Below are 12,205 nucleotides of genomic sequence, written 5' to 3' on the forward strand. Positions count from 1 at the left end.
GGGAAGGCCTGGCATGCTGAGCTGCAGAAGTGCAATCGAGACTGTCACTAGCGTATCGCACTCGTAGTCCGCAAGACGGTCTTTGCATGGTTGACGAGACAAAAAACGCCTTCTTATAGACAAGTGATAGATACCTAGCTGCCGTCGGACACGATTTTCATTCCAGAAGGACGAACTGTTGATTCTCCACAATGCCAAATATTGGTTGTGATCCAGACCGTATCGGAATGCAGATGACTTGCTCCGTAATGGATCTCCCATCAAAGCCATGCCATGCTGGTGCAGCTGAGAGTTTTGGTGGGTCTTATCGAAGTGGAGTTAGGATAGAACTAGCCATCCACCAGCTTACTCTGTGCATACGCTGTAATTCCGTGCTAATGCAGCTACTAGTCTATGAGCACACGAATCCCAACCTGGGGCGCAGCGATGCTTCAGAGCTAGTCATGCATGGGTTGGGCGGGGGTGCGCGCCATTTGAGCAGGAATGGCCCATTTTTGCACTGTACAAAAATTGACCGTTCGCACTTTCATCCTTTGTTCTCTCTGTTTTCGCTTTCCTTCCTCCCCTTCATCCATCCTTCAACTTCGCAGTGGTCGAAAAATGTATGTTCCGATGAGTCGAAATAATTCCAGTACAGAGGTATTTTCTATACCCTATGGTTCGGCTATATATGAGCACCTACACGGCCTTGAGCGACTTGTAGTGGATCAAGGCGATGAGGTACATAGCGTGGTCATTTGTCAAATACATTAGTTTAACTGTTCTTTAGAAAACCGCGAACCTTCTCAGGGCAATCATATCGTCACCAGATCCCTTAGACAAACTTCGAGCCGCCCTAGGCAATAATCGGAAGGAAAGGTCATGTACTGAACGTGAGCTCTGGTTTAAGAACTGGAACGATGGGGTATTATCTGAGAAGCAGGCTAGGTTTCTTGCCTCTGTTACTAAGGACTGGGTACTTGATGGCATTGCCGTATCCATTGTCTCTGCATATGCTCGGCTTTGGATTGAGCAACCCCGTGCGTTCTGGTATGGAGTACCAGCAGACCATGATATACTCCGGCGATGCTACAATGAGAAAAAAGTCATTGAAGAAGTTGTTCCTACAAGGGCGAAGGTGATCTCGTGGATCACAGCTCAAGAAGTAAGAAAAGAGCAAAATAGAATTAGGGAGTGCGGGAATAGGAGATACAGACGCAGGGCTAAGACTCGCAATGGTGATGAAGTTTTTCTCGGACGGGCTTTACAGGAAATCTGTCGTCAGCACTGGGGTGTTGTTGACAAAGACAAGACGAGATGGCTACGAGACGAATCGCGCGAAGGCTCAAAGTGGCATTATATAGACAATCCTGGTATCATTTTGTCACTGTATAAGGCTGGGAGCACGCGGTGAGTTCACCGAATCTTTCTCCAGGTCCTGGCTAATCCTGTACAGAATTACGAGACACAAATGGGAAAAGGTAGAGGTCAAGGTGTTAAATGAATTCGTCGCAACTCTACCTCAAATGAGAATATGCGATCTTCTGAATGAAGCGTTCGGTCATATAGCACAAGATTATTTATCTCTGGGCACCGGAGAAAGACATGCACTGTCGCCGTCGTCCATCAGCCGTCATGACAGTTCCGCGGTTGCATCTCTAGCAGAATATCAGAGTGCGGACTTACCGCAAGACGAGACAACCGACGCTATACGCGGCCGAGACCAAGACGTTGCAGGCTCAACAAATCCGACTACCGAGTCCAGACCAGAAGTCAATGGTACCAGCGACTTGGAGTCGTCGGACGCCAATTCCTTGACGGTTCATTCGACATCCGACGAGGCGTCCAACCACTGGGTTTCCAGCACAGTGGTAGGTTGCAACTTGCAACTCCAGCCTGTCAACAATGAGCCGTCAGATGAACAGGCAGCTTCGGTTCTTTACGCTTTTCGGAACCCACAAGCAGCTTCGGTTGTTCCTACAAATCAAGATTCAGATCTGCATGATTCAGAGTCTCTCAGACGGTCAGTTCAAGACTCGCAGGGAAGTGAGGCAAGCCAGGATCACACAGTTTATGCCCAGTTACCTGTCACGGCTACACCACAGCCGGAGCACCAGTTGAATGCATCAAATTCGGCACAGTTTCATCCTTTACTGGACAATCTAATTAGTGAATCCTTTCGTGTACAAAACCCAGCAGCTACTATTGTTGAAGGCCCATCGTCTCAGTGGCAACACAGTGCCTTACAATCAAACGAGCCCCTGGAAAATGGTGACCAAGCCTACCAGGTACCTCTGGGACACTGGGACCAAGCCTATCACGTACCCTTGGAAAACGGTGGCCAATCCTACCAGGTACCTTTGGGACACTGGGACCAAGCCTACCAGGTACCCTTGGAAAACGATGACCAAGTCTACCAGGTACCCCTGGGACACTGGGACCAAGCCTACCAGGTACCCTTAGATAATGGTGACCAACTCTACCAGGTACCCCTGGGACACTGGGACCAACCCTACTAGGTACACTTGGAGAATAGAAAACAATCATACCACGTACAATTAAATGACCCCTTGGAAAGCTGGAATTGGAATCATTTCGTCGTGCAGTCTTCTAGGGTACAGGATAGTGTATCAAATCCTCCGACACCGATTTCAGTCTGATGACTTGTACACCAGGGTCTGAAACATCCCTCCACCGCCTGTCGGATGAGTATAAACCAAATCACCTCTCCATATCACAGCATCTCCAGCCTCAAGCCGCATTTGTACAGTTCTATTTTCATCGGGTATTGGGTGATCAGCACGAGAACCTTCGTAAAATATATACCATCCATTGTCGGGACTAAGATCAGTAAGGGCGATGGTAACATATATTTCATCCCGAGCTGCGGTCTTCTTGGGCAAGGATGGGTTTGCTTTTGTCTCTCGGAATTTACCCGCAAAAACGTGATTCCGTTTCAAGCGTCGACGAAATAGCTGTGATAATAAATCCAAATTCTCTTGCTAGATATACATTAGCATTGTTCAATAAGTCAATGAAACTAACTGTTCTCACCGTCTCGAACGTCGTTGTTATTTCGTTGCAAACAGAGGGCAGATTATAGGCATCGTATTTTTCTCTTGACCGCGTAGGTTGAACTAATAAAGACTCCGACACTCTTTTGGCGAGCTCCTTTGGTATAACGGTTGATAGTTTTTTATAATCGCGATCGCTAGACATTCTCGATTCTGGACGCTAGAAGTGAAAACGGGAGAGTGATAACTGGAGATTAAAGTATTTCCTTTTTCCAGGCAGTGATGCAACATGATTTACCCCTCCTAGTTATGTGGGATGACGCCGGGTAAGGTTGGCGGTAAAATTAGGCAGTATACCTTGGTAAGGAAAACTATTTGAAGATTTCATTATATATCTGTGTTTGCATATGTGCCCGATGAAGACTTAGTTCTTCATGTGAGCGGATGTCTTTTTGGTAATGCCTAATTTAATCACTGGTCTGACACCTAAATTCATTCAAGAATAGTTAATATGGGATATCTAACACATACGAGAAACCAGAAATACACTATTGAATAATGCGACTATTCCATTTAAGTAGAAGTCATCCGTTTCACGATAAACGATTTCTAACGAGTAGGCGGTGACAGCGCCATAGTCAGAAGATTTTATCTGCTTACAAAAGAATGACCTCGACACCAACTGACAGTCGGAACTGTTAATCTGAGTTCGGTTTTTGAAACGTGGAGATTCGTCTTTGGTTTGTGTGGTAACACTATACTGGCCTATACCATTTTTAAACTAGTGGAACGCGGAATAATATTATTGGTACGGTGGACGGTCTTGCCATCCCCCATCAATCTCCACATTGAATCTGCGATCTAATGACTTCAACTTATGCTTCCTTTTATCTTTGTTTACTCATAAATAACTGGTTACTATTGTGACAATGGTCGAAACCGAGCCCGCTTTAAAAATCATGATCCTTCCTAAGACCTACGAGGAAGAAAGGCAGTCTGGCCAAATTCAATGTTCACAAAAGGCTATTATACAACAAGTTGACAGAAGATGGCACATCCGGGTAACCTGCTGTGAATTGGCAGGACTCGAAAAAAGGATTGAGAGGCGTGATGCACTTCGACGAATAATAAAAGCCACCAATTTTGTGTCTCTGAATTTATTAAAAGACACAGTGACACAAATACGCATTACACACTGCCCGAGTCTGCGCCCCCTTCATTCGGAACAAACTCTCCATTACGAGACGTCGGAGGATCAGCGTCGCATTCGTTATCCATTCACCTCTCTCTACAGTATCGAACATGGATTGATTGAAATCAGATCTCCGTCATTACCTACTTTCCGATGTAGATCTTTACCTGCTATTGCTGTCGAAAAGGTCCAAGAGTTGGATGACATAAATGGACAAGTTTTCCGTGTTCGAATTGAGGGAAAAGATGGCGACTATATCCATAAAACACTGGATAGACCTTGGTACGAACCTTCCGATACGATAGCTTTTGAACATGAGATGCAAAACTCCTTACTACTTCGCGGTATTCCAAACATTGGACAAATCATAGGAGTTACTGTTGGGAAAAACATATATCAAACCACACAAGACAGCGAGACTCCCGAGGTGATACACGGAATGCTATTCAAATACTACCCCGGCGGCACAATTAAACAATTACAACAGAACAATCAGAAGCTGGAATCATGGAGGAAATGGCCGTTGCAAATTTCCCATGCGCTACGTGAGCTACATAAAAGTGGGCTTGCTCACATGGATATCAAACCCTCAAATATTGTGTTGGACAAGGAAAATAACGCTGTAATAATTGATCTCGGTGGTCAATCTATCACATATGAATGGCTTGCCCCTGAGTTGCGCGAAAAGGAAAATGTTCTTATGTCTTGTTTCGAAGACAAAGTGCGTGGTGAACTGTGGACACTTGGAAAATTGTTTTCCGAGCTTATTATATATAATACCGGCGGCTTAGAAAACGACTACCTAAGCTATATATCAAATCAGCTCATGCACGATGATCCAACGTCACGGATTTCACTCGACCTAGTGATATCTGAGCTTGAATCACTTGAGAATGATAGATCCATAACAGCAAGTCAGGCTTCATCCCAGTCGATCTCGTCATCATCAAAGTCACCATCGGTAATATTCCCTTCACAATGTTAGGATATTGAATCAAGCCAGTATAGAAAAACACACCTGGTCCTTCACGTTTTAGTGACGGTTTCTTATCGCATCCTACTCTTCCACAAAAAGAACCTACCTGCGCTCGATTGGTCGGTCGATTCAGGCAGAGCACAGGCACTCTTTCTCTTCTTTGCAGGCTCGCAAGCCCGTCGCAAAGTCTTTTTGTAATGGCCACAGCGATAGACACGCTCTGAGAATTTACACATCTTTCTGGCTTAGAAACATAATACTGAAGCATTTAGAAAATAGATTTTGAAAATTTATAATTCACAGAAAGCCTATAAACAATACATCATCTTTGACAAGTGCGGGGTTTGACAACAGCGGCTATTTGATAGTAGTAATTGGTGTATCACTTCAGAGAAACAACATGTAATTGCATTGAAGTGATTGATTTCTTTGACTCATATCTAGAGCTAACTGGATTGGAGGAATAAGACGAAGATGGTGCAGCTGAAGGCTTACAAAAGGATTGCACAACTCGTTTTTCATCTAGCTGGCTTTGACAGCCAACCAACAACATCTACCGGAAGACCAGTATTATTGACTACAGCAGCAGCGATACATCCAAGGATTAGTTACAGAATGTCAATTTGTCGATTTAAGTACCTAACAACAAGTTTGCGGTTCTCTATTCATCTTGGCTTCTCACTATGTTCAAGACGCATAAATAATTGGTCTAACAATTTTTCTTCTCGTGCCTTCTGTTGTTCCATTTGAGTGAGACGCTTCTCCTGGCGTGCCTTCTGCTCTGCTCTCTGTTCTTCTAACTGTTGTTGCAAGTTATGGATCATGCTACGTAGTTCTGCATGTCCCCGATATTGCGAGGAGGGAGCGCGGCTATATGCAGATCGTTCTCGAGATCCAATCCCTGATTCCTGGGAGTCATAATACTGCCTAGTCCTGTTCGGGTTAACTTACAAAATCGACTGGTATGCCAAGCACATTTTCGCGATATCTACGGAGTCCCTCGTGGAAAGTCACCTTCTCGTGGTGAGGGACGTCAGTAAGCTGGACTGAGGATCTAGCTGAAGCTGAGAACTTTCCAAGTCGAAAACCCGGTGGAAGACCCTTTATTGGTTGGGATGACGCGGCCCGAAGCTTTCAAAAGAACACATTGACAACAGGAATCTTCAAGCTTGATATCGTTGCCACAAAGTCCGTCGTTGGAGATTACTCAAGAAATCTAAATGATCGACGCCAAGTTCTGTAGCATAAATTCATTCCAGCCCGCGACATCAGCATCATCTTCGTTTATTATTTTGCCGTACTGACAAGAGAATATGGCCGCGTAACAGCGATCCTACCAAGATAGACCGGGATATTCCTTTCTTGTAAAGGCGAAATATATGAGTACATGTTGATTTCATGGGCCAAGTCGCGCTCATTTGCCTTCTGCACGCCATTGGCTACAAATGTGTATCCATACTCGGTTAAAGTGACTTTGAAGGGCGCACCTATATATCCAAATAACCCTTTTCTATCTAACATTCACAATCTTGATCAAGGCTCAGATCAAGCTGCTTTTGAAGAAGGGAACAATATCTTCTTTGGTAATCGAGTGCTTTTTCCCGCGAGCAGAGCTCTGCTTGTGTATGGAAAAGTTGGGACAGCTCACGTCCAGCGGCAGGCAAACGGAGGAAATGATGTCCACGTAAGACTATGGAATGCTCTCTTTCATTGTGGCGACTGGGCAATTCAAGATTCCTCTCCCTTAGGTCTGCAGTTCAGGTCGAAATGGGCTGGCCATTATGTTGGTGATACGTAAAAATTTTCGCCTTGGACGTGACGAATTTGTCGCATCTCGTTTGCGCTTCTTTGTCCATGATAGTTCAGCTTTGTGAAAATCAATGAACTGTACGCGACCCAACTCTGTGTTCCAGAGTATATTGGATTCGTGTAGATCTCCATGTCTCACACCCAAGCGTCGGATATCCTCTTTTGTTCGCTGGTACTCGTTCCACCGTTCTTCTTCGCAGCAGAGTGGATTAAACTGATCTCCACCCCATGACAAGATTAAGAAGTGAGTGATCCTAAACCCTTCGTGAAAATAGATCCATTCGATATCGATAGTGCCGAGGAAAACCGGCACCGCAGAACCTTGCACTGAACGCAGGACCTGATATACATTTTCTTCCTGCCGGACGATAGGCCACCGGCGGTCGGTGGTCCCCTTTCCAAGTATTGTATATCCGAACGGCATCAAGCTGATCTTGAAAGGAAAGCCACGGATCCCTGATTCCCCACATGGGGTACAGTAGTGGTCTAGATCATTATCTAGCTGCCATTTGAGTAGGCGCAAGAAGTCGGAGACATGGATCTGGTGGTGTTTGCTATTAGCGTTTCGGTGACGATCGACATTTGGACAATTTTCATCCAGCCAGTCACCAGTTTTCAATGATAGCAGGCAGCGTTGAGTACAGAAATCCAAAGATTCTTGTGTCGAATCATCCGTTCTTTTAAACTGCCGGCCCGAACGATGTTGACGTTGCGGGGGTGAAGAAGAGAAGGTCAAGGCACGTATTCGTGCTGTGGAGTCGAGATTCCGTGAAATATCTTCCGAATCAGAGTCATCAGGAGGACAATCTCGCTTTTCCTCTCACCTCATTTCACTCAGATGTTCAGACACAACTTGTTTACCATAGCTTCAAGTGGGTAAATCCATCATGGATGATGCGTCATCCCAGGATTTGTCCACCATGGTTGGGAAACTAAAATTTCGGTATACATGCAAAGTTTGCAACAAAGCATACAGACGGAAACATACCTGCCCTGGTAGGGCTCATGGACGGGCTGCGCTAATATCGCCGACAATTCCAACAATTCGAACTGCTTGCCAGACGAGGCATGTGCAATCACACAGAGTTCCATACTGTCAATTGATTAGCAATTGCCGAGACACAACTCCTGAAAGATCACGATGCGCAGTCTCCGAGGATATTCTGCGCTTTCGCAACGAGCTTGTTACGGATCCTAATCTGTATGTTCTGTGTTTATAGCTTTAATCGGAAGATGTGGACTGAGTCAAGACTTATCCTGAGGTATGAGAGAAAGTTTAATGATCAAGGAAGCCCTGAATTACCGCGGAATCTTCCAAAACTTAGCTTCCTGGATAAATTTGCCGAGCAAGTATATAATTTCTTGAATGGCGATTCCATTCCTTGCCGCGAGATTCAGGATGGGTGTTTTGAGTTTGAAAATCAGGCTAAATTTGAGTTATAGTTGAGATTTCTTTTTGGCCACTGGAGTTGTATCTGGTATGTAAGCTTTTTTGTGTTATCTAAGTCTTTCAAGATACTCCGAGAATAGCAATGGCGGCTGTTGTGGTTGAGTAGACAGGAGAATGGTTCGGCGAGGAAGAAAATGTTGCCTTGGCGGGTAACCAAGCTGGTGTGGGCCTAGCAGATTTTATCCAATCCCAGCCGCCGCCAAGGTGTGATAGACCTAACCAGAACGGGGTTAGGCTCTGATAGGAGCGTACAATCTGGGGAGGAATAATTGACTGTGTTGTTCCCGTCTTCTCAAACACAGTTAGCTACACATCTTGATCCTCTTTATTACGCAATATAGAGGCAAAATATTACGGATTACGGAATAAATGACAATCCTGACTCCAAAATGTGGGCTTGGGCGTGGCGCTCATGTTCTCACGGAGTCACGGCTATGATGTTTTTCCGAAAATTCACAGGGTAGTTATTGCTTGCATCAAACCTGATTGTCACACGAAATTGGAACCCCATCTGATACGAGGGACAGTTATTTTGACAATTCGACTGTTATTTCGACAATTCGACGGTCATTGCGACAGTCGGCTCGACGACCAGCTGGGGATGGCGGACGCGATGGTGGAGGAGCCAGCGACAACGCGTTCGGGACGCGTGATAACACCCTCGACAAGGGCCCGAGAGGCTTCGGGCAGCACCGACAGCACCGGCACGGTTAGAACATCGAAGAAATCAATGACCCAAATAGAACTCACGGCGGTCAAAAAGGCAGCTAACCTCATCGAGGAGAAACAGAGCACCAAAGACGGAAGCAAGGACATGCTAAGAAAGATTTGCCAGTACCTGGAAAGCACCTTTCTCGAGGTCAAAGGGCTGAAAGAAACTCTCAGCAAACAGGAACAGATGATTCAGGAACAGTCCGAAATGATCCGAAAACAGAGTGTCTCAATTAAAGAGCTACAGGCCCAGCTAGAGGCAACACAAAGCCAAAAGACAGAAGAATGCAAACAACTCCAGGAGCAACTAGAGACGATCTCATACGCAGGTGTGGTTGCTACCCGACCCCATCAACAGCAAGATGCACTACGCGGCCCGCCAGGGCCTCCGACATTGGGTAACACATTGTTTTGCACAATCGACACGTCCCGCGTGGGAGAAGAACATAAAGCGCAAGCCCAGATAGCGAATATTCGACAACGGATTGAGAAAGAGATGCGAGGGAGTGAGGAAACCAAAACCTGGCGCTGTGCAGCAATGATTAAGGACCCCAAAAATGCAGACCGAGTCAAAGTGATTTGCAGGAACGAAGATGAGATTCAACAGGTGAAAGAAGCGGCCCAAAAGATCGAGCTACCCGGAATGAGAATCCTATGTGACCAGCTGTACCCGGTCAAAATTGACAATACTAACCGGACAGCAGTCCTGGATGCAGATGGGAACATCCTACCAGGAGCAGCCGAGGCCTTGGGAAAAGAGAATAATGTCAACATTGCTAAGATCTCCTGGCTCAGTAAGAAGGACTCCCACAAAGCGTATGGATCTATGGTGGTATATGTCACAAAAGGAAGCGATGCTAAACGGCTATTGAGAGATCAATATTTTGACATTGCTGGAGAATCAGCATACACTCGACTCTTTGAACCATCAGCAGGACCAGCTCAATGCTACAACTGTCAAGAGATAGGACACAAGGCCTTCTCCTGCAAGAAGGCTCAGACCTGTGCTAAATGTGCAAATAAGGGACATCACCACAGTACTTGCCAGGCTATAGTCTTAAAGTGTGTTCCTTGTGGAGGACCTCATGAGTCATTTAGTAAAAACTGCCGTGTACGCCTTATGCAATCTCATGCATAAATCACTCCGCGTACTACAACTCAATGTGGGCAAAAGGGACATGATACAACAGAGCTTAATGAACGATGACAAGATTAGAGATTATGGGGTGGTGGCAATATCTGAACCATACGCACGGACAATCGAGAATGCCGTGGTGACAAGCCCGATGGGACATAGTTACTGGACAAAGATGATACCTGATATAGGCACGTGCAATTGATGTCCACTTGTCCGATTGCTGTTTCATAGTCGTGGCAAGTAAAGTGGAGCTGAACGTTCCAATTTCGAAGCCTCGTGAGTCGCGATATTGCTTCTCAATCCAGGAGTGTATGTGACTTCTCGGCGTGACAACTCTGTCTGTCTCCATGCTATGCACAAGAACTTCTAGATCAGGCATGTCGCTGGTCTTTCTGATCTTTAAGTGTTCGACTCTCGCAACAGCACGGGCGCTTTCCACATCCTCATCTTCATGCTTGACCTCTGAATCGGAGCTATTAGAGTCTCCATCGGCATCTCGCGCAAATTCATATTTGTGACCCCATACGGCCATGTCCTTGGAAAAAACGTCATTTCGATTCACAATCCTTGTAGCGAGTCGGAGTTCCCATTGGCTATCAAAAGAATCGTTGGAGCTGTAGCTTGTAGTCAAAGCCTGCCGCGTGATGTCCTGGAATAAGTTCATGATGCCCAGCAGATACCCAAGCTGCTGCTCTCGGGTTTCGCGTTCAACTCCTAGTGCTTGAAGCTCATTTTGGCAATCTCTTAGCTTTTTGCTAATCTCACCACGTACCTGCTTTCATTAGTGACGTCTTTATAATGACACAAGGACACCTACCTCAGGGAAGGTTTCACGGGCGTTTACAGTCACCGTTTCTTGCAGACGAGACTTCAAGGCCTTGATTCCAAAACGATCTTTGCTAAGGGTGTTCCACGGAGGGGTAAGGCGAAACCTCTCCTCTGCGGCATCTCGGTCGGTAATCCCTTCCTGAAGCTCCATTTGGCCTAGATTTCGTACTATGATCCAACCTAGCTTAAGTCTCATCTCTCGGTCTTCCACGAGGTCTACGACTCTGCTTTCAGCACCTCTGTCGATCAAATCTGGTTTTGTCAGAACTCCTAAAGTTCTCTTGCCCTCCGGATCTACTTCTCTTTCCATGTCAATGATTTCTTGTGTTGCGATATCAACATTGGCCGGCACAACAGTGAGCATAATAGAGCGCGGATTCCGCATATACTCAAGTACCATTTCTCGAACCATATCTTTGTCCCCTTTTGTGGTAACTCCCGGTGTCGTATTTCGAAAAATTCCAGGTACGTCAATCACACTTAAATGGTCTTCATCCGGGCCGCAAATTTCCAGTCGCAGCACATTGCTGGAAAATGTGGGTTTTCCGTCTTCCTTTGATGTAGAAAGTCCCATGAGTGCATGGACCTGTCAATAAGAGTATTAGCTTGTTCCATATTAGCTCAATTTCGATAACTAACTTCTGACATCACTGCAGAGAACGCAGCACCATCCAGAGACTGCAGGTCTGATGCTTTCCATTCTCTCAGCTGAGAAGGATTATTCGCATCGCTGCCTGGGATAATGGTGTCTGTAATAGTTCTCTCGCCAGCCTCAATCCTTCGAAAGATGATTTGTGTAGCAAACCTAGTGCACAAGCCGCTATCTCGAGGAAAGGCAAGCTTTGTCAACCCCTCCAAGACCGAACTTTTGCCACTAGACTGATCTCCCACCACAACAAGTTGGGGCAGGTTAATATATTCACCGACATTACAAGCAAAAAGCTTGTCGATCTTGTCCAACAAAGCTGGATCTGCAAGTGACTCATGGTCGTCAGAGGTTTGAATACTCATCTTGACAGTGTGAAGGTGCTAAAACCAATACCATGGGGTAGCTGTGGATGAGAAAACTAAGCATGGAGATAGGAAAAAGTTCAGGATCTAGCTGGGT

At 45.7% G+C, this 12,205-nt stretch overlaps 6 protein-coding genes across 6 annotated transcripts; 3 read left to right on the plus strand and 3 right to left on the minus strand.

Annotated features, from left to right (window-relative positions):
- The first annotated feature begins 571 nt into the window (after positions 1-571).
- Positions 572-2,996, plus strand: TSTA_060180 (uncharacterized protein). Its single transcript, XM_002339867.1, has 3 exons — positions 572-720; positions 770-1,389; positions 1,436-2,996. The coding sequence occupies exons 1-3, from the start codon at positions 601-603 to the stop codon at positions 2,496-2,498; spliced, it is 1,803 nt and encodes a 600-aa protein (XP_002339908.1). The 5' UTR covers positions 572-600; the 3' UTR covers positions 2,499-2,996.
- A 926-nt stretch (positions 2,997-3,922) lies between these two features.
- TSTA_060190 (uncharacterized protein) lies at positions 3,923-5,178 on the plus strand (the record flags this gene model as incomplete). Its single annotated transcript, XM_002339868.1, has 2 exons — positions 3,923-5,050; positions 5,086-5,178. 2 exons carry the CDS (start codon positions 3,923-3,925, stop codon positions 5,176-5,178), a joined length of 1,221 nt encoding a protein of 406 aa, XP_002339909.1.
- Positions 5,179-5,826: 648 nt separating this feature from the next.
- On the minus strand, positions 5,827-6,138 carry TSTA_060200 (uncharacterized protein; the record flags this gene model as incomplete). Its single annotated transcript, XM_002339869.1, has 2 exons — positions 5,827-6,088; positions 6,113-6,138. 2 exons carry the CDS (start codon positions 6,136-6,138, stop codon positions 5,827-5,829), a joined length of 288 nt encoding a protein of 95 aa, XP_002339910.1.
- Positions 6,139-6,215: 77 nt separating this feature from the next.
- On the minus strand, positions 6,216-7,977 carry TSTA_060210 (uncharacterized protein; the record flags this gene model as incomplete). The annotated part of the gene is made up of 5 exons (XM_002339870.1): positions 6,216-6,367; positions 6,463-6,648; positions 6,810-6,911; positions 6,956-7,789; positions 7,959-7,977. The coding sequence occupies 5 exons, from the start codon at positions 7,975-7,977 to the stop codon at positions 6,216-6,218; spliced, it is 1,293 nt and encodes a 430-aa protein (XP_002339911.1).
- Positions 7,978-9,021: 1,044 nt separating this feature from the next.
- Positions 9,022-10,269, plus strand: TSTA_060220 (uncharacterized protein; the record flags this gene model as incomplete). The annotated part of the gene is made up of 1 exon (XM_002339871.1): positions 9,022-10,269. One exon carries the CDS (start codon positions 9,022-9,024, stop codon positions 10,267-10,269), a length of 1,248 nt encoding a protein of 415 aa, XP_002339912.1.
- Positions 10,270-10,324: 55 nt separating this feature from the next.
- On the minus strand, positions 10,325-12,108 carry TSTA_060230 (dynamin, putative; the record flags this gene model as incomplete). The annotated part of the gene is made up of 3 exons (XM_002339872.1): positions 10,325-11,041; positions 11,087-11,683; positions 11,737-12,108. The coding sequence occupies 3 exons, from the start codon at positions 12,106-12,108 to the stop codon at positions 10,325-10,327; spliced, it is 1,686 nt and encodes a 561-aa protein (XP_002339913.1).
- Between the last annotated feature and the right edge of the window lie 97 nt (positions 12,109-12,205).

This window comes from Talaromyces stipitatus, genomic scaffold (genome assembly GCF_000003125.1).
Source record: "Talaromyces stipitatus ATCC 10500 scf_1105507295523 genomic scaffold, whole genome shotgun sequence".
Lineage (NCBI taxonomy): Eukaryota > Fungi > Ascomycota > Eurotiomycetes > Eurotiales > Trichocomaceae > Talaromyces > Talaromyces stipitatus.

What these genes read in the sequence shown, in the direction of transcription:
- TSTA_060180 (XM_002339867.1), top strand. Translation starts at nt 601, where the DNA reads ATGTATGTTCCGATGAGTCGAAATAATTCCAGTACAGAGGTATTTTCT. An exon ending in TAGTGGATCAAGGCGATGAG is followed by an intron (nt 721 to 769) that starts GTACATAGCGTG and finishes ACTGTTCTTTAG; the next exon opens with AAAACCGCGAACCTTCTCAG. An exon ending in TATAAGGCTGGGAGCACGCG is followed by an intron (nt 1,390 to 1,435) that starts GTGAGTTCACCG and finishes AATCCTGTACAG; the next exon opens with AATTACGAGACACAAATGGG.